At 39.1% G+C, this 20688-nt stretch overlaps 2 protein-coding genes across 3 annotated transcripts in view; one reads left to right on the forward strand and one right to left on the reverse strand.

Annotated features, from left to right (window-relative positions):
• The window catches only part of RpS23 (ribosomal protein S23), a 28779-nt gene extending 17163 nt beyond the window's left edge, over positions 1-11616 (reverse strand). Inside the window, exons 1-2 of the mRNA XM_067137366.2 lie at positions 11532-11616; positions 11135-11294 (exon numbers count right to left, since the gene is read on the reverse strand). Coding sequence (XP_066993467.1) covers positions 11135-11294; positions 11532-11535 — 164 coding nt within the window. The 5' untranslated portion in view covers positions 11536-11616. The remainder of the gene's footprint in view (positions 1-11134; positions 11295-11531) is intronic.
• Positions 11617-11756: 140 nt separating this feature from the next.
• Positions 11757-20688, forward strand: part of LOC136858094 (sec1 family domain-containing protein 2) — a 183197-nt gene continuing 174265 nt past the window's right edge. For both annotated transcript variants that reach the window (XM_067137367.2, XM_067137368.2), the window contains exons 1-3: positions 11757-12198; positions 12583-12822; positions 15409-15555. In XM_067137367.2, coding sequence (XP_066993468.2) covers positions 12022-12198; positions 12583-12822; positions 15409-15555 — 564 coding nt within the window. In that variant the 5' untranslated portion in view covers positions 11757-12021. The remainder of the gene's footprint in view (positions 12199-12582; positions 12823-15408; positions 15556-20688) is intronic.

Below are 20688 nucleotides of genomic sequence, written 5' to 3' on the forward strand. Positions count from 1 at the left end.
ACACGATATTGAGACAAATGACAGTTTGTAGAGAATTCATTTCGGTTTACGTCATTGGACAATTTAATATCACAAATCACACACGATATCTCTTGGTGATATGCGAAATCAGTGTGCTGAAGGCTTCTTTTTGACCCCTACAGTATGTTTGACGCCATAGAAACTCCTCAATATGCTTTGGCAGTAGGGCACTTTACAGAACATCAATTTTTCTCAGAAAAGCCTTCGGAACACGCCAATAATTTTCAACTTTTATTATAATTTGGATCCACCTGATTCAATACATCAAAAATAATTTTCAACATTGTTAGTATGCACTCCTGTGATGGGGTCAATGAAATGGCGTGAATGATTTACTGTATGATGCACACATTACTCAGTCCACGGTAGGCTCTCCATTCATTGACAAATCGTTCACCCAGGGAGTACAAACGGCTGAATAATTGGGATTAAATTTGCACTAATTCCTCCTAACCACACATCACCATACCTCAGCTTAGTTGGGTACCGTATATACCCAATACCCACCTTTCTCGGACTATACGACTCCTATTATATTTCAGTCTTGATATTACTCTCATCAATTTGGACAGTCACACCAGGTCCGTCGAACTGAAAATTTTGGATTTCCATGAACAAATTAATGCCCCAGAAGAATGTGTAGTACTGAATACCAACTAGAGATACCAGCCAATGACACAGAGGCCAAAACAGACCAATTAATGCACCAGTGGTAGATGCGTATTCTTGAGAAATGTCCGTAAAACAAAGTTTTTTATGGCTACACTGCAGACAAATACAGGTATACCCGAATTTACTGGTGGTGTTCTTCCCACAATTTCAGCCCTTTTCTGCAGTGATTGCATTCCCCAAGGGGTGGCAATAAATGAAGACGCTGCAAATCTGCTTTATTGTCCTTACTTAGGAACATATGCAGATCAGTTGGTGTTGTAATTCCCTACATTTTACAGCGATGACTACCTGTTCTTCCAAATACAAGACTTCAAATACATCCTAAAATAAAAACAATTATATGCCTCTCAAAAAACCACACAATACGGTATGAATGAACCCCTATGGTCTTGCCACAATCCCACCCTAAGCAATGCACACTCGTGGTCTTGACACTACCCTCACCTAACCAATCCAGACCATCCGTCTTTCCATAGGATCCTAGAGAACTGAAACGTCGCTCTGCAGCTCTAACCTGAGGCCTTATGCCCCCAGACTTCCTTTGCTTCTCCCCATAGCACTGGTTTTGTCCAGGCCCTACCCTAACTAGTCCAGACCAATGGTCTAAGTCCAGGCTGAAAAGTACTGTATTTCACCGCATAATCGTTGCATCCTTTATCATCAATACAAGAATCGGATTTTAAATTTTCGTTGCACGTCCAAAGTTTAACAATACTGGTATACATACCAAGCATGTGATATGGTCATAAGACAGTGTACATTTATACACGAGTTCTCAACTTTTAATTATACAGAACAGTTACGGACAGTAATTTATAATAATAATGTAACTACTTTTATGGTTTTCGGAGAGGTATAATTTTACACTCGGCAGCCCAGTGTTTATAACATTATAAGAAAGCAAAAATAATGCAAATCTTATTTGGAATTCCTTTTAGTGGAGAGGTATTCATTGCAATGTCTAGGAATCCACCACCCCGCCCCAAGAAGTACATTTACTTTTATAACCTAATAAAGAGCAGCACCCACCATCGGCCATGGCTGAAGTAGCTACTTGCATTTTCAATGGTCAACATGAACAGAATGTGACGTCATTGCCATCAATGCTGATAAATACATTGCGTTGTATCAGAAATAACCTGATAAAGATCACATGGTTTATGAAGAGGAATAGCCATAAGATCAGCCAATATAGCTGGGGTGGACAGAATGGAACACTCCATCAATTTTATAACAGACAGAGAATGAGGAAGATATGTCATGAATACAAAGATAATCCCCAGTAAAAGTACGGAAGGTGATCACAGATTACTAATTGTGGAATTAAAACAAGTAAAAATCCCTAACATTGTATTGAAAAAGAAACCAAAGATCAGTATTAGGGAACTGGAGCAGGAGGATAAAAGAATGGCATTCCAAGATTGTATAAAAAGGAAGGTGCCTAACACGGAAATATGAAGTGGAGAAGAAGAGTGGGACATTTGTGGAAGCAGCAAATGAGGTATGCGGAAAAACAAAAGCAAAGGTCAAGGGAAAGGAGACACGGGTGGTGGACAGACGAAATAAAAAAGAAATAAGAGAAAGGAACAAGGTGAAGAAAGAAATGGATAAGGAAAGCAAAAAACGTATCAGAGGGATGATAATAAAGAGAGAAAGGTTACATGAGGAATACAAAAGATTGAAACTACAAGTAAAGAGGAGTATCAAGGAAGAAAAGGAGAAAAGTTGGGGAGAGTTTACGAACAGAATTGAGCAAGATAGTCGAGGAAATCAGAAACTATTATACAGAGTAGTAAAATCGAAAAGAATAATAAAAGATCACAAGGCATTAGAGAAAGAAGATAGATCGATAGTACATGACGAAATGGGTCTTCAGAAGGTGATGGCAAAGTATTTTGAAAAACTTCCAAAGGTAAAGCAAGTGGAAAAAGACAAATTCAATGCTGATATGATTAAGGCTATTTGCTTTACATCGCTCCGACACAAATAGGTCTTATGGCGATGATGGGATAGGAAAGGCCTGGGAATGGGAAGGAAGCGGCCGTGGCCTCAATTAAGGTACAGCCCCAGCATTTGGCTGGTGTGAAAATGGGAAACAACGGAAAACCATCTTCAGGGCTGCCGACAGTGGGGTTCGAATCCACTATCTCCCAATTACTGGATACTCAATAGAAAATTCTAAATTCCCATGGAGGGAATTAGATATTTTTCACCAACAGAGCATGTCAAAAACATATCAGATGCAAGGCTTTTCAGGCGTTTTTCAGGCCGCACTTAAGCGACTGCAGCTATCGAGCTTGGTATGATTAAGGCAGCAATGGAATACAGTGGCTACACAAGAGCCCTCAATGCCATATGGAAGGATGAAAGGATACCATAGTTCAAAAAAGGAAATAGGAAGAAATGTAAAATTTATGGCTGAGTGCACCAACCTCGGTAAAGAGAATACCGCGGTAAACTTCACAATTTTACCAGGGTAAAGTCGTATTTCTGTTGCACCAAGCTCGGTTTCGAGTTTACTGACATTTTACCGCGGTATAATATTTACCGCGCGTGAGCGAGCGGTTAACTAAGAAAACCGCGGTAAAGTTTATTTGTGCTCTGTGGTTAAAGATTCCAAGATGGAGCTTAACAATATAGGTTATACCTCCAGTATCTTAATCAGTTTGAAAGAAATGAAGGGAGAATTATAGAAGAGAGACGCGATTTATTTGAAGAATTAAGCGATGTTTCGTTCCAGAGAAGATTTAAATGGTGAACAATTGGAATGCCCGACTGGGAGAAACTGACCTATGTCGCCTAGAAATCGTCTTTTAATAGCGCTGCGGTTCTAAGCAACTGGAACATTTCAAGGAGTGACGTCTGTGATGTTGACAGAACTGTATGCCGCATAATACACAAGGTTTCTGATCTACTTGCGTCGTTATCGCCACAGTTCATTCAACTTTCACTTACGCAGCAAGAACAAAGAGAGGTTATGGAAGGGTTTCATACAATAGCTGGGTTCCTTGGTGTATTGCGTGCGTTGGACTGCACTCATGTGCGAATAGTCTCCCGGAGGTGGAAATGGGGAGGTATTTAGAAATAGGAAAGGTTATTTCTCGCTAAACATGCAAACTGTGAGCGATTCGAACCTCACGATACGAGATATTGTAGCAAGATGGCCAAGGTCGACTCATGTTAGCACAATATTTCACAATTCTCGGCTGGGAGCGCGTCTCGAGACGAGAGAAATAGCTAATGGCTATATTTTGGGTGATGGAGGTTACCCATGTAAATCCTTCCTCCTTACACCTGTTCAGAATCCCACCTCCCCAGCAGAACAACGATATAACAGAGCCCATATTGCCACAAGGAATGTTGTCGAGAGACAATATTGTGTGTGGAAAAGGAGGTCCCCTTCCATGTCTTCGATGTAACATTCAAAACATGTCGAACATTATTTTCCATTTTAAGGAGTCGATAACTTGCTTGCGCTGTCACAAAATGTAAACACGAGGGACAAGTGACTGTCGAAACGATCACTGCCGGCTGGATAAACTAAAGACAAGTGACTATCGAAATGATCACTGCTTCCTGAATACTACTTCGAATTTCTTCCGAGGGGAATAATAGCGAGAAAATCAAGCGTCTAGAAACCGCGGTAACGAAACCGGGCGATAGTAATGGTGCACTGCTTTTACGGCAATACCACGGTAAAAGTTTTACCACGGTTTCGTAAAGGCTGATAATTACCGAGCTTGGTGCACTCGGGCATTAGAGGTATAACCCTATCACATGGGCTAAAAATAATTGAGAAAGTCATAGACGAAAGGGTGAGGGATATAATATAAACACAGAGGAAGAACAATATGACTTTACACGGAACAGATCAACAAGTCCAAAGCATGCTCCTTCCTTCTCGATAATGACACCCGTTTTGCCTTTCCCTCTAGCAATCTATTCGAAAGTATATCATATTACTCAATAAAATTTGCACACAACCTGTAAGTTCTTTGATAAAACAGGTAGGACTCCATAGGCTATACCGCAAGGATTATTACATAAAATCTTACTTTAAATGCTGCTCATTCCTTGTAGCTTCTCAGGCAGCAGTGGCTTTTCAGTGTTTTTCTCAAAGCATCCTTCCCACTGTGATATAATTTTCGTCTTCTGAACCATAAGCGATTCCAGTGCAGATGTGCTTAATGTAGGCCTCACTTCTTTCTCAATCTTTCTGTCAACTTTCAGGTATACTTAACACATCAAATACAACATTACTGAAGGATTTATAGTGGAGAAGAGCAGCACCTGAGCTCCTTCTTTCACAATGAATTTTACAACGCTTATGGGTAGCAGAAGGAAGTCACGATCGAATAACTATTGTTGCCAACTCACAAGCATTGAAACGACGATTTCTTTCCGTAATAATTTCTCCTTTGACCGTAATTTTGTAATCGTGAGGTGAAATCCGTAACAATTATGGACACTCCGCAATAGTTGGCACTTCTGACAGTGCGAACGATAGTGGAAAAACATCTGGAAAGGAACAAGGAAATCATATTCGTATTTTTGGATTTGGAAAAAGCTTATGATACAGTTAAGAGAAAACATGCACGGGAATGCCTACTGAGAAGGAATGTACCAAAATCATAAATTAACAAGATAAAAAAGTTGTATCATGAGAGTAAAAGCAGTGCACAGGTAGGGAGTGGTGACAAACATTATATACAAAAACATTCTCAAGCAAGGAAGTGCACTGTCACCATTATTGTTTAATATTTGATCATAAAATGTGTAAAACAGAGAATCAGTAGTGATGAAGTGAATGCTTTGGTATTTGCAGATGATGTGGCGATTTGGGGAAAGGGAGAAAAGGAAGTACAAAGGAAACTGGACGTTTGGAATGAAAATCTGAAGGGAGTATGGAATGGTAATTAGTTAAAAGAAAACTGTAGTCATGCACTGTGGAAAAGAGAAGCCAAGTGAACATAGATTACATATCTGGGTAGCATTATTAATGGAAGTAATGAAACCAACCCTGAAATTAACAACAGACTAAATAAAGGTGCAACATTTTATCAAAGTCAGAACTTTTATGGGATGACCAAGTACCCAAGAGAACAAAATTAACATTATATAAACAGTATTTCATACCAATTGTAATATACACAGAGGTGCCAACCTTTGAAGTGGAATATCAGTAATCGCCCTCCGCCACCCCGAGAAAAATTTCGAGTAAAATTAAAAGCATGCTCCTCCCTTCTTGATAATGACACCCGTTATGCCTTCCCTCTAGCAATATATTCCAAAGTATATCATATTACACAATAACATTTGCACACAACCTGTTAGTTCTGTAACAAAATATTCCTTGTAGCTTGTTTCTCACGCAGAAGCAGGTTTTCAGTGTAGGTTTTCTGGAAGCATCCTTTCCACTCCGATGAAACTTTCGACTTCTGAACCATAAGAGATTCCAGTGCAGATGCTCTTAATGTAGGCCTCACTTCTTTCTCAATCTTTCTGTCAACTGTCAGTGCACTTACCATAGCAAATACAACATTATTGAAGGATTTACAGTGGAGAAGAGCAGCGCTTGAGCTCCTTCATTCACAATGAATTTTACAACGCTTATGGGTAGCAAAAGGAAGTCACGATCGAATAAGTATCATTGTCAACTCACAAGCATTGAAATGAGGACGATTTAGGAGAAAGGCTCAATACTTTCGAGCCTTTTTCCTTCTTTTTTTTTTTCGTTGAAAATTATTTTTCCTGATTATGTCAGCTTTTCCGTAATAATTTCCCCTTTGACCGTAATTCCGTAATCGTGAGGTGAAATCCGTAATAATTACGGACAATCCGTAATAGTTGGCACCACTGCATACAGACTAGAAACACTGGCAACTAATAAGAGACAAGATAGTAAGATCCAAGCAGTAGAAATGAATTTTTTAAGGACATCGATTAAAAAGACAAGAAGAGATAGGGTTACGTCGCGCATTCCTATCTACGAAATATCACTGTAAAATTTGTCACAAATGGAACGTAATAATTGCTCTTACACAGTTGAAGTCTAAAATTTGCAGTAAATTAAGAAATATTTTATTTTTGGTGAATATTATGTATACCTACTTTACTACTTTACAAGTACTTTTGGTACTACGCTTACAGTAACACACGAATGTCTTGTTTGTCTTACACTTTCAACAATTTCGTGTGCGATGTCTCTGTTCATTGAAGTGCTTTGCTTTCGTTTTATTGCTTCAGGTGTCAATTACATCATTTCCTGAATTGTGTCACGATATGCAAGATTTAATAGGCGACAAAAGGCTATGGCCAATGTACATAAGAATAATTCTGTGGACTAGTAATTTATTGGTCCAGGGATCATGCTATTTTTCTTATCGTGAATTCTATTGACCTCCATTTTGCTGTTTCAACTGGCCGCTCTAGTGATATGAACAAAGATGAGAGTCCACAGACATAGCACTCCCATTTCTCGGTGCTAGCCCTGGACCTAAAGAAATTAACAAAAGACGGCACCAGCAGCGAAATACGACAAAGGAGTTGTCTACAGGCCTTAAGTATGCATTCAAATTTCTCTAACAACGACGGTATTTCTTAATTTACCGCAGATTTTTCACTTCATTTAAGTAATTATTATGTTCCATTTGTGACAAATTTTACAGTGACATTTCGTAGATAGGAATACGCGATGTAACCAGAGATAGATTTCAAAATATTAAAATAAGATAAGAGCTAAATATAGAACCGTTAGTACAGAAGATACAGAAAGCAAGACCGAGATGGTTCGGACATATAAAAAGAATGAGAAAGGAACGGGTAGCAAGAAGCGAATTGGAAAGAGAAGTTAAGGGAAACAGAACAGTTGGAAGACCGAGAAGAAGGTGGATGGATCAGATTTGGAAGGACATTAGAGAAGCTGGATTGGATGTGGTGGAAGTAATGGAGCAGGAAAAGTGGAAGGACAGAAAGGAGTGGAGGAGGCTTCTTAACCACACCCAGGCGACTGGAGTGGGACAATGATGATGATGACCAACCCCAGCTGAATAAAAGCACAAACAAAAAACATCCAATTGTGTTTCCACACAAAACTAGAGGCCTCAGGCCACTTTGCGGCTTCTAACCGTCCAGACCAACAGTCTTGTCCAGATCCTATCCTAACCGTCCGCACGGCAAGAACCAGTCCAGATCCTATCCTAACGTCCGCACGGCAAGAACCAGTCCAGACCAATCGTGTATCAATAATCACCACTCAGCACCTTTTGACAACATCCTTCCAGCGTGTAAACAAACTACAGTCGTTCCGCGCGCAGCCGACTGTAGTGAGTACTGGGCTGCGAGGGGTAAAATAATTTTTGGAGATGCTGATGTGCCGGAATTTAGTCCCACAGTTCTTTCATGTGCCAGTACATCTGCAGACACGAGGCTGACGTATTTGAGAAATTTCAAATACCACCGCACTGAGCCAGGATTGAACCTGCCAAGCTGGGGGTGAGAAGTCCTGCGCCTCAACCGCCTGAGCCACTCAGCCCGGCAGTAATTTACATAGCAACACATTAAAGCGGAAAGCATATTTTTGTAATTATAGATAATTACATAAACCTTGCTGTGGCTGTAGTGTATTAAAATACAGTGAGTGCGCTAGTAACAACAGCGTAACGACACAGAGATGTATACTCTCTGGAGAGAACAACAGCTGTTCTTCTCATTGGGACTTTCACTGTAATGATATAGATACGCCACGCTGTGCAACAAATGCATATACTAATAAAATAATGTTATAAGTATTGAATAAATATATTTAGTAGCGTTCAGAACATAACAGCGGCCTTCAAGCTAAAGGTGATAGTCTTCGCTGAACAGCACGGCAACAGCTGTGGAAAGAAAATTTTCGGCGAGTGGAAACTTTGTGCGTGACTGGAAGAAATGAAAAGAAGCTAACAACACGGTAAAACTTCCACAAGCGGGCCGGGCATGGCGCGCCTCATACTCCGCTCGCTGTACACACGGTGGCTTGGCGGCGGGTGATGCTGTCACCAACTGTTGAGAAAATGTGATGATAGGTTACAACCACTAAATTTTCTTGCCGTGCGGGCAGCATGCGCCACGGCGATAGTTAAGAGCCTCTCGAAGGAAATGTGGCCCCCAAAAGGGGCCACTGTTCTCATGACAGAGCCTGGCCTGGATTTACAAAGACATGTTACAGCTACTAAATTAAATTTTTTCTTGACGAGCGAGTGTTTTAATTTTGCACGGGTTGGTGTGGCGCACATGCGAACTCTAGTGGGAAAAAGTTACAGAGACTTCTTCACAGCTGATCGCAGCTGGCCAATGGGAGTAAAGATAATGGTGGCAATTTCTTCTTTCATGCTGTCTTGCTTTCAATTTTCCTATATAAGAAAGAATACTTTTAAGGACGGGACAGTGGAATTATAGCAAGCGTAGAGGAAGGACCTCTCCTCTCTGGTACTCCAGGTACTGTAAAACGTTCCTTTTCAATCTTTACTAATGATTACCAATGCCGCCACCAAAAAAACACAAACTATTCTAGACGCGTTTAGATGTCTACAAACAGGAAAGCGTTTGAAAATTGACGAAGTGTTCGTGTACGTCAATGAAATACGTAACACTGGCTGCAGTGTATCACATGAAAATGTTACAAATGAAGGCATCGAAGGTAGCGTGCGAACAAAACATCCCCATAACTCAGTTTAATGACAGTTGTGGGTGGGTTGTGAGGTTTATGCAATGACACCATCTGTTGGTACGAAGGAGAACACTGTCAATGATTGCAAATTTTCACCCCCACATAATTTGCTCACCAAACTGCCAGGAGTTACTGGTGATGCACGTCAGTACAAGATGAAGGCGAGTGTAGAAAATTGTTTATAACAGACGAAACGTTACAAAATGTCGTTCGGTATACAAATCAGTATATAGAACACGTTAAAGGACATTTTCAAAGGGAAAGAGATGCGAAAAGTGACTGACATTAGGACTTTATTTGGCTCCTACTTTATATGCAAACAAAATAATGCTGGAGGACTTGTGGGGCACGGATGGCAATGGAGTGTAAATATTCAGTCTTGTTATGAATTTGAGACGTTTTAAATTTTTGCTTTGTTACTTTTGTTTTGATGACAGGGTTGCAAGAGAGGATCGTAAGATGTTAGACACCTTGGCCGCTATCTGGGAAGTATTTCATTCATTTGTTGACAACTGTAAGAAGAACTATTGCCTTGGGGCATTGATAACAGATGAGAAGCGTGAAGCCTTTCGTGGAAGATGCCGGTTTAAGCAGTATATCGCATTAAAACCAGCCAAAAACAGGATAAAAATATACGCCCTACTGGATGCAAAAACTTTTGTCATAATTTGGAAATTTACTCAGGGAAACAACCAGAGCAGCTGTTTCATATTAGTAATAAACCGACAGATGTTGTTAAGCGGTTGGCACAGCCTATCTATAACATAGGTCGTAATATTACAACGGATAATTGGTTCACAGACTTCGACTTGAGATTATCTTACGTCGGCACAATTAGAAAGAATAAAAGATGTCTGCCAGCTGAGCTTACGAATGGGAAACAAAGGACAGTAAAGTCATCAATCTTTGGTTTAAATGAACATGCCACTTTAGTCTCCTATGTTCCTAAGAAAAACAGAATTGTCCTGCTCGTTTCCAGTCATCATTTAGATGACGACTCGATTGATGATGGAACTGGAGAAAATGCCAAACCTATAATTATGACATGCTACAACGGGACAAAGGGTGGAGTAGATGTCATGGATAAAATGTGTGCGCGTTACAACGTAGCCCGAAATACCACACGTCCACTGGTTATTTTCTTTGCTATGCCTTTATTGTTGCTGTTAACATTGGAAATACGAGTAAAAGGAATGTCAGCATTATTTAACTCAATTATATCCAAAAATGTCTACAGGTAATGTATTTTTAAAACTAATAACACAATGGCGCCTCCTAGATGCCGCGCGACTTGTCGAAATCAGAGCATGACCGACAGAGGGTTAATTTAATCTGAAATCATCCAAGCTGTGCCATACCCGGCCCGCTTACGGAACAATTACCAAAGAGGGACTGGAATAATTTACTAAGGAAGATGTTCGATAAATTCAAACTTCTACGCAATTATTTAAGAAAGAGTGAACAACTGATAGGAAATCTGCCACCTGGGTGACTGCCTTAAAAGCACATCTGTGGAGATCGCTTTGATTGACCATTGCCAATTTGAGTTTCAGATTTTTTTAAATCTACTAGGCGATGGCCAAGAAACAATAATCCAAGACTCTGGTATGCTTCAGTAATTCTCCATACGGTACTGTCAGACAACATAAGAAACTAGACTTATGTGAAAGATTGATAAAACATTCCCAAATCCATGCAGATATAACTTTTTCTTCTCTACATACAACTTACACTTTCTCAAGTACAATTCCCTTAGCGTGAGACGCACCACCGAAGGGATTAGCCTTCCATCGCGTACCAAGGTGAGCCTTCTTGTAGTCGTTGTCGGCCCATCTTTGTTCTCGGCGGTGATTAACGTGCTTACGAGCAGTTCTCAAACCACGAGGTTTACCTGTAATAAGAATATCATATAAATGGCTCGAATAGCAAGTTCACGAAAATAATCCATGAAAGGAACACGTTTCGGAAGTTTCAGGTAGTTCCTACTGTTGCGGAAAATTCAAATACAGAATTCAATATTGATAAATCTACTTTTAAATCAAAGAGAGGAAGAGTATGTAAGAATATGGAGATAATATGGAAGAATATGAAAGAAAACAACATTTTTGAAACTGAAAAATCTACCAACCCATGTCTCCAGGTAGTTCACCACGAGGACAACAAACCGGAAAGAAACAGAAGAGACTCACGGGTACACCAGTCTTCCACGATAAGCGGAAGTTTGCAAATGTTTTACTTCTAAGAAGATAAAGCTGAACATGAAGATGTGAATGTAAATCGTAATTGCTAATATTCATAATCTTGAATATCAATTAAAGCAAAGAGAAATAAATAATGTGACATGTCAGTGGCATGTCAGTCCCGATGAAGCAATGTATCTCGATTGTTTACATCGTTTTTTCGTTTAAATTAATATTGGGTCTAATTAAATTATGACTCTGATATAATTATTCTTGCACGTTTTGCTGTGACATTTCGATTATGGATGGGAGGATCTGACATAACCTAGCATTTTAGACTTCTATTTTTAATAACTCTTGTAAATGAATAACTTTTAATTTTTGATGTTTTTGAATGCTTTGTGATCACCACTTATCATTGAATAGTTGTGAGTGAATATGGTTGTGAATCCTCGTCGGTTGTGTCAGACTTGGTGGAAGGAAGTTTTGAAGAAGGTTAAAAAAGCTGTAGTTTTCATTGATAATGAAGCAGCTGAGTGTCTTCATTGGAATGGTGGTCTTTTCGAACTCATATCGTCTGGTGCTACTTGTGTCAAAGAATTTTCTTCGTTTGAGGTAGGTGTAAAATACTTCTGAAAATACACTACAGGGAGAGGTTATGATGTTCCTCTCTTGACCCCTTAAATCCTATTTACCCATGAAATATTATGTTCATTCCCTTTCGTCATTATAATTATTTTTTACTTGATCATGTGCTCATTCCTGACCTCCTCCTTCGAGCTAATAACTGTTGACCAATCATTCTTACAGAATTTCCACTTTTGTTAGTGGTGTTTGTGACTTACACTTCTAATCTAGGCCTGCATGGATCATTTTTTTCATTGTTAAATTGCTTATTTTATTTCAGTGTTAAATATACTCCCTTATTAGTGACAGTTACAAGTTTGTGTTATTTGCATTCACTTTTGATTAACGTTATGATTTTTTTTTTTTTTTTAGAAAGGTGAAGAGAACCAGAAGAAGGCTGTATTCATTACATCCTCTCCTAAACTGAATACAAGTCGAGTGATTCTACGTGACTTGATTAAGAGCAGCTACTTTGAGTACTGTGTCCTTATGACAGCAGTCCACCCCAGTGTTCATCATCTGGCCAAGTATGGAACATATCGTGAAGGAGAAACTGATATGTCTGTATTCCACAGCCTTGAAACAGATATGTTGCAGTGGATGGGTAATATGGTAGGTTCTTCTAAAAAGAACTTAGGATACGATACTTTTGATTTAACTTATTCATTATTAGCATCCATCTCAATATAGGCCATCATTTTTTTGTTCTGTTCCACATTAAGTCAAGAAAGCAGTCAGTTGATCATTCATCATTGATTTGTATTTAGGGCTGTCACCCAGGGGCAGATTCCCTACCAATTGTTTACCTAGTCTTAAATGATTTCAAACAACATGGAAATTTATCAAACATCTCCCATAAAAGCTGAAAGCTCCACTCAGTCTTGTTCATCTGCTAATGTCATTCCACACCATCTCTCCACTGACAGCTCTGAACACACCGCTTAGTTGAGCAGCTTGTCTTCTTACTCCCAAATCTTCCCAGCCAAAGTTTGCAACATTTTTGTAACACTACTCTTTTGTTGGAAATCACCCAGAACAAATCGTGCTCCTTTCTTTTGGATCTTTTCCAGTTCATATATATCAAGCAATCCTTGTGTGGGTCCCGTACAACTGAAAAAATAGCCATGACAGGTCGTATCTCTCCAAATCTGAACAGTATCGATATTGACACAGGCAGCCTCCTCACATACAGATTTGTACGAAAGTTTATTCCTTTCTGTTTTAAACCTTCAAGCCATCCATCAGGTGCCTTGAAGTTACATAATCCCATTTTGGCAGCAAAATGTGATGCCTTGGCCTGAATCACTGTTCCATCAATAGGAATATTCAAAGCCCGAGCTTGTTTAAATAATTTCTTCAAAAACATCCTCTATATATGGTAACTGTCTTTTATAAACAAGTTTCATTTTGCTGCTTCCTCCTGCCAGACAAGCATCCTCAAACTCCTTTCGATTACTTACAATTGTGTTTAAAGCCGTCATAGGAATATCCAATATTTGGGCGATTTGCACATTTCATGTATGGATTAGCATCCACTTTCTTGATAAGATGAAATTTTTCATCATTTGTAAATTGTCTTGCTTTCTTTCTCTCTATAACTGAATGTTCTGCAAACCACTATACGTAAGCACAGTAGGCCTGATTTATGTATGTTGTTGTACAATTCACATACAAATGTAAAATTCAGCATCAACACATCAGGTGAGCTAGTGTTGCATGATCCAAACAACCACAGCAAAGACTGGCTTGGGACTGATGCTCCATGTAGCCGTTGGCTGACATGTTACTGTGCTACATTGTCTGGGGCTGCAGAACTTAAGTTCTCTATCAAATCCTTATCCAGGCCAGTTGTTGCTGGCATGTCATGTGTGCAACATGGCCAGGAATGCTGATTTTAATTCCATATGGCGGGAGTTACGAACATACTAAAAAGTGACATAAATGTGCTGTCTAGGTTACTTTAGCATGTAGGATTTAAAGGACATGGACTGGAACTTTGGAATAATGGCATAATACCCAGGGAAACACACAAGAGAAGGACATCTGAACCAGTTTCTGTTGTATATGTATTTCTAATGGTTTCTGTTCTTATGTGTAGAAGAATGATGTAGGCAGGTAATTGTTGGTGAAACATTCACCTTTTATGTTGATGGTTGAGATCCACTATCCAGAGGACCAGGATGGACAAGTTAAGAAATTAGGAAGCAAGGTAGAAAGCTGGATGCAGTCAACACATCCAGACTACAGTGGTTTGGACACGTGATGAGTGTGGAGCCTATGGGTACAGCCTGAGTGCACCTGAAAAGAGAGGTAGAAGGAAAAAAATGGTAGATTGGAAGACCTAGCACCTGCTGGATGGATATCAAGAATGACATTGCAGCTAGGGAAAGGACACAGGATGATGTCATGAAGAACAAGACAGTCATGAATAGAAGAGAGTGAAAGAGGCTATTCAACAGTACCTGGGAAACTGGAGCTGTAAACTGATGATGATGATGATGATCAGTTGACAGGACATTTTACCCTTAAGAGTATAATTATTAAGAATTATTATTTTTTTTAAAATACTATTACAGTATGTGTGTGTATTTCTGATAGGGCCTAATTAGGGCCTACTGTGTATAGTCCGCATACCTTTTAGCGATATTTCTTTGTACGGGGTGGAGGAGTAAGGAGGAAGCTCTCCCGGTTCCGGCAATACTGCCAACTGATTGGAAATGAAATCTGAATTGAATCAATAATATGATCGATCAATATGAATTTTCTAAACGTTTATTATCTTAAGCCAACAACTGTGTCATACACACATTATATAACATTTCTCAATGCAAATCTTGTTCCTAGCATGAATTCTATAGTTTGGATTTGCTGTGTAAACAACAACAGTACTAGTACGTAAAGTGTACGCCAGATGTCACACATCGATGCATAAGTGATTCATAGTTTGTGTTTCAAAGGTTGCCAATACGAATCTCGAAGATACCCGAGGTCGACCTAATTAACACTAGGGTGTCCATGTATCGCTAGAAGGTGCGCGTACGGTACTGTGTGCAACTGCTTTTTTTTCATGTTCAGTGAGTGAGTGAGTGTGTTTGTTGAGATGATTCAAGAATTATGACTAAACTCATTACCCAAAAAAGTTGATAAATTTTTATATTATGTTAGTAAATAAATGCTGCTGTTCTTATTCTGTTGTAGAACTTCACTGTGGAGATCTTCCACATCCCACTCTTTCTAGTTTCTGTGACAGAGCACCTGTTTCTCACTCCACCGTTCCGAGATTTATTCCCCCTCCTGGATGCTGACCTGCCTCGTGTTCAGCAACTACACGCTCGACTTACCAAGGTAACATGCTATAAGCTAACGCTTAACATTGGTTCTGAGAATCACTTGTATATTATAACTTAACGTATAAATATTTGAATCTATTTTTCCTTTAAAATGACATCACATAGGACAGAGTTGTGTATCTTTTTCAGGTTACAGTGGGAGTTGTCTGGCTCCATGACTGAATGGTCATTGTCTGGGTCTTTGGACATCAAAGCCTTGCGTTAGTTTCCTAGCTGGGTTGTGAGACTTTATTCATAGAACAGTAGTCAGGAACCGAGTGATTGTGCTGTCCCCATAATTTCTGTAACTCTCATAATCTCCTACCACAATAACTCACATTTCCCCATAAATTGCAGATGCCACCTGCCCTCAATGAAAGGTATGCCTTTCAAGGGTTGCATCTGACTGTAAATACCACTGTAAATTGTATGATACAAGGATAATTGAATAACCTTACAAAAGGGCTAAGCGTCAAAGTTTTGTACTGTAAAATGGTGTTACCTGACATCTGCCATTGCTCTACAGAAGCGCCAAGTGATATTCTAATTGTTGCGGTTTGTAATTTGTTCGACAGAGAGCATGACCGGTAAATAAGAGAGTTATTTCTTTACAAAGGTGTCAAGTAGCAATTCATTTGGCACATTAATTTTTCCACTCTGGCTTTCTGTGGCAGCTGATCTGTTGTGTTTAAGCAGTTAGTGAAAGTTGTAGTTAAGAATTACTTGCATGCACTGTAATTTATTGAATATGGAAACAAATTGTATGAATAGGAGAAACCCTGAAGGCTCTGACAGTGATCAGGTTGAGAGGAAGGTGTTAAAAAAAAAAGCAGGAAAATAATATGTAACCTCGAAAAATAACATTTGCCTGCAAAGAAACAACTTTCATTAGAGGTAAATATAAACAAATAAATAAAATCTGCAAATTCATAAATGTGGTGTGCACAGTGCAAAATGCATATGTTCTAATTTTTGTGTTTTATTCCAAGTATTGTACAGCTGCAAATTCCAGTGCAAAACAAGATCTGTTCATGAAATCTATAAAGAAGACAGAAAAGCACAAGGCATGTACATTTGGGGTTGCTTAATATAACTGAAGTCTGAAGGTGACGCAAACGTAATGTAGTTAATGAAGGGCATCATAGACAAGGTACGGTAACATATTGGGATCCAGATGGTGGAGGGCATCTGAAGGAAGTTTGTAAAACAATGTTTATGGACATATTCACACCAAGCAGAAAGGAAATTGAAACTCTTGTTCATAAGGTAAAGGAAGACAAGACCAGCTTTGTAGATGGACGTACATGTCACAAAGAAGCGAAATATACGGTCTCTGGTAGGCAACGCATTATTGACCATGTAAATTCCCTTCCACATGATGATGATGATCATCATCATCATCATTTTCCAGCTCCATTTCCTGGGTGTGGTGTGCAGTGCTCGCCACTTCTTCCTGTCAAAGTATAGTTTCTGTTCCTCTATGTCCTCCCACTTGGCATTCCTCTTGTTGACCTCCTATTTCACTGTGTCTGTCCATCGATTCCTTGGCCTCCCAACTGGCCACTCCCCTTTCACATCTTTGTCAAAGTAATTCCTTGCTGTTCTCGTTCAGTCCATCCTCATAACATGCTGGCCACTCCCCTTTCACATCTATGTCAAAGTAATTCCTTGCTGTTCTCGTTCAGTCCATCCTCATAACATGTTCAAACCATTGTAGCCTGAGTCTTCCTAAAAGCTCGGTAATGGGTATTTTGATGTCGGCCTTCTTTCTGTTTGCTTCATTTCTAATCTTGTCCTTCCTGGTCTGTTGGTTCATTGTTCTGATGAATTTCATTTCTGTTGACTGGATTTTACTATTTGCCTTGTTATGCAGGGTACATGTTTCAAGTCCATATGTGACAACTGGAATGAAGTAGGTATAAAACATGGTCGGTTTTGCCTTCTGTGGTATTTTATCACCCCAGAGTAGACTTATCATGTGAAAATAAAATTGAGAAGCTTTCTGAGTCCTATTAAGTATTTCTTGGTTCACTGTATTATCTTTTGAAATTATACTTCCAAGGTATTTGAAGTTAGAAACAGACTATAACAGAGTTCCCTCCAGGAAAATGTTTAAATCTGTGCCTTTCCTGTTGATGGTCATTATCTATTCAAGACTAAGAACCAGTAAGAAATATTCGAGTTCAGATTTGAATTTGAACCTTCTTGTGAAAGCATTTAATGAAAGGCACCCTAGTAACAATGCAACCAGAAGAGTTTTCTTCAAGAATTTCTAAATTTGAAATATCGTAGACTGTGGAGTGTCACCTGTATAAAGTGTTATAAACTTTAGAACAAAGTGCATCTTGAAAAGTCACCCAATAATAAGGCAGTTCTGATACAAGTTGAGCTTCATCAGAGAAAAGCCCATAAAGCATACACAGAAATGAAAAATAATGCAAACAAATGTCAAGAGCTTGGAAGTGATTTGAGTAGCACATCACAGCAGGTGGTATTTTTCCAAAAGTTGGCACATTCAGACATGTTTTACAAATGACAACTTAGTTGATACAATTTTGTTTTTCATTTTTGTGATACTGGATCCTCTTACATGTGTATGTGGCATGAGGGAATTGGAGGGAGAGGGGGCATTGAAAATGAATCATGTCTCTTAAAAGTAGTGAATATGGACATTTTGGAATAATGCCATCTGATTTACGCAGATCCACCGCTCTTATCAAGGAATTCAATAAAATCTTAAGGAATCCCGATCTACCTGTACATGAAGATCTACGAACTATCAACCGAAACAGATTACGTTCACGCCATCCAACTTTACGTAAAGCCTTAGACATGGTTGCTAGAAGTTACAACCCAACTGCAGAGTGGAAAAGACGGTGGGAAGCAGCAACGGAGACGCACCTGCACAGTATGTTCTCAAATGCCAAACTTCCAAGTGGATTCCAACTACCACGTAAAACATGGTCTGCTCTGAACAGAATAAGAACAGGCCATGGCAGTTGCAGAGACATGCTGTTTAAATGGAACAAGTTGCCGACACCCGCGTGTGACTGTGGAGCTGCACGACAAACCATACATCATATTGTCAGAGAGTGTGAAATGCGGGCATACACAGGCAGCAAAGTGGATTTCCAGATGGCAACTCCAGAAGCAATACAGTGGATCAGTGATCTTGACATTCAGTTGTAGGGAGCCTTTTCTTGTTCATTGTTTTCTTGTTATGTAAATATGTATATAATTTATATCTGAACTCAACTTGATTGTATGGGCCATATGCTAAATAAATAAATAAATAAATAAATAAATAAATAAATATATAAATAATTCATAAAATGAATAATATGACCCTCTGGAGTGACAACTGCATTGGCCAGAACAAGAACAGGATGCTGATTTTCTTGTATGTATTTCTCCTTGCCAATGTGTTGATCAAATACATCATAATTTTTTTGTGAGTGGGCATAGCCTAGTTCATGCAGTGTGATACGGATTTTGCACTAATCGAAAAAACAAAACAGGCTTGCAGAAAGTTACATCCCCTAGATCTGCACAGTGTTGTAAAGTGTGCCAAGCTCAGCAATCCTTTCACCGTCCTCAAAATAGAAGAATGTTACGTTATTCATTTTCAGGTGGTAGCTGATAAGTTTATTACTACTAAGGAACTGAATACGTATAATTTCTGCTGTGTGGATACATGTTACATCAAAGTCATCTGGCATGGTTTTTATCAGAGATGCATTTAATGAGATCAGCGATTGGAAACAGATCTCATTTCTCAAAAAGGGGGTTATTTTAGACGACTTAAGAAAGGCTGAACTTCACTTAAGTGGTTTGTCTAACAGAGTAACAACTGAAAAGAAACCTTATCTAATGTCTATGATAGAATATTTACTTGAGGAAGAGCACCAAGAATTTGTGTTCTGATATACTGTAAAAGTTCAGTCACAAATAATGGATACATATAACTGAGACGGGCAACGCATACCCACCGGCATTCAAACAGTTCAGCAAATGTTTGATCTCTCGGCCACTCGCTTACCCTGTAGGGGGTTATTTATGACGGTAATAATTTTTAAACGGAAGTTCCCATTTCCCAACAGAATTTCTTACAACTCTACTGTCAATGCACCTCTAATTAAATAGACGTCAGTCTCTTTTTTTCAGCTCAGACAATTCGCTGTTTGAATGTCCTGTAATATTTTCTTTTTTTAAAATTAATATATGTGAAGTGTATTGCTCTTCACTTAGCTTCATGCAATAATGTGGAGGGCGTGATAGTGAAACCTGGAAATGAATGCACCAAAAGATCCTGAATTAAATCTACCAGTGCACACAAACGATCCACAACCGAGCACCAGTAGCAGTGATACTCAACCGAATAGTACTGGTTCGGTGCCCACGAGTGATACTCAACAGAGTAGCAGTGGTTCCGTGCCCACAAGTGATACTCAACCAAGTAGTAGTAGTTCTGTGAAGAAAAGAAAGGAGCCTAAAACTTTAAGTAAGTAAAGTCAACAGCTGGTATGCAATGCATACATATGTTATGAAGAACAACGTAGGCAAGGGTTATATTATTATTATTATTATTATTGTTGTTGTTGTTGTTGTTGTTCCGGGGTTATCTGTGGAACGCAGAGGTGAAAGAAGGTGCGGACTGGAATAGGTCTATTTACGAGAGTCAAAGAGTAATTTAAAACTTTAAAATAAAGGTTATTTTTCTTTTCAGAAATAAAATTTTAACAAACAACATTTCAGGTACAGGTAGTTAGGTACAAAATAGGAAAAAATAGGAAAAACTCAGAAAAGACTAGTTACAATTTGAGCTTCAAGCTCATAATTTACCAAGGTCCCAACATCACAATTGTTGCATTAGACAGGTAGAAAAGGAGAGATATCTCCCAAAACACAATTTTCAAGAGCACGTTGCTCCAACGGTTACAAGTTACGGCCTTCCAAAAGCACCACACAAATATCTATTACATTACCAGAAAAGAGCTTACATGCTCTACAATTTCAACCAAGGAGACTGCGCTCCCAACCCTTACAGCCTGATTAAGGCAACCTTTAAGTTTACATTAGGGATTAGAGCTTCTTTGCTCAATAGAATTATATTTCTAGGCCTCTCTAGGCACAACCTACAATTTACAAT

This window comes from Anabrus simplex, chromosome 1 (assembly GCF_040414725.1).
Source record: "Anabrus simplex isolate iqAnaSimp1 chromosome 1, ASM4041472v1, whole genome shotgun sequence".
NCBI lineage: Eukaryota > Metazoa > Arthropoda > Insecta > Orthoptera > Tettigoniidae > Anabrus > Anabrus simplex.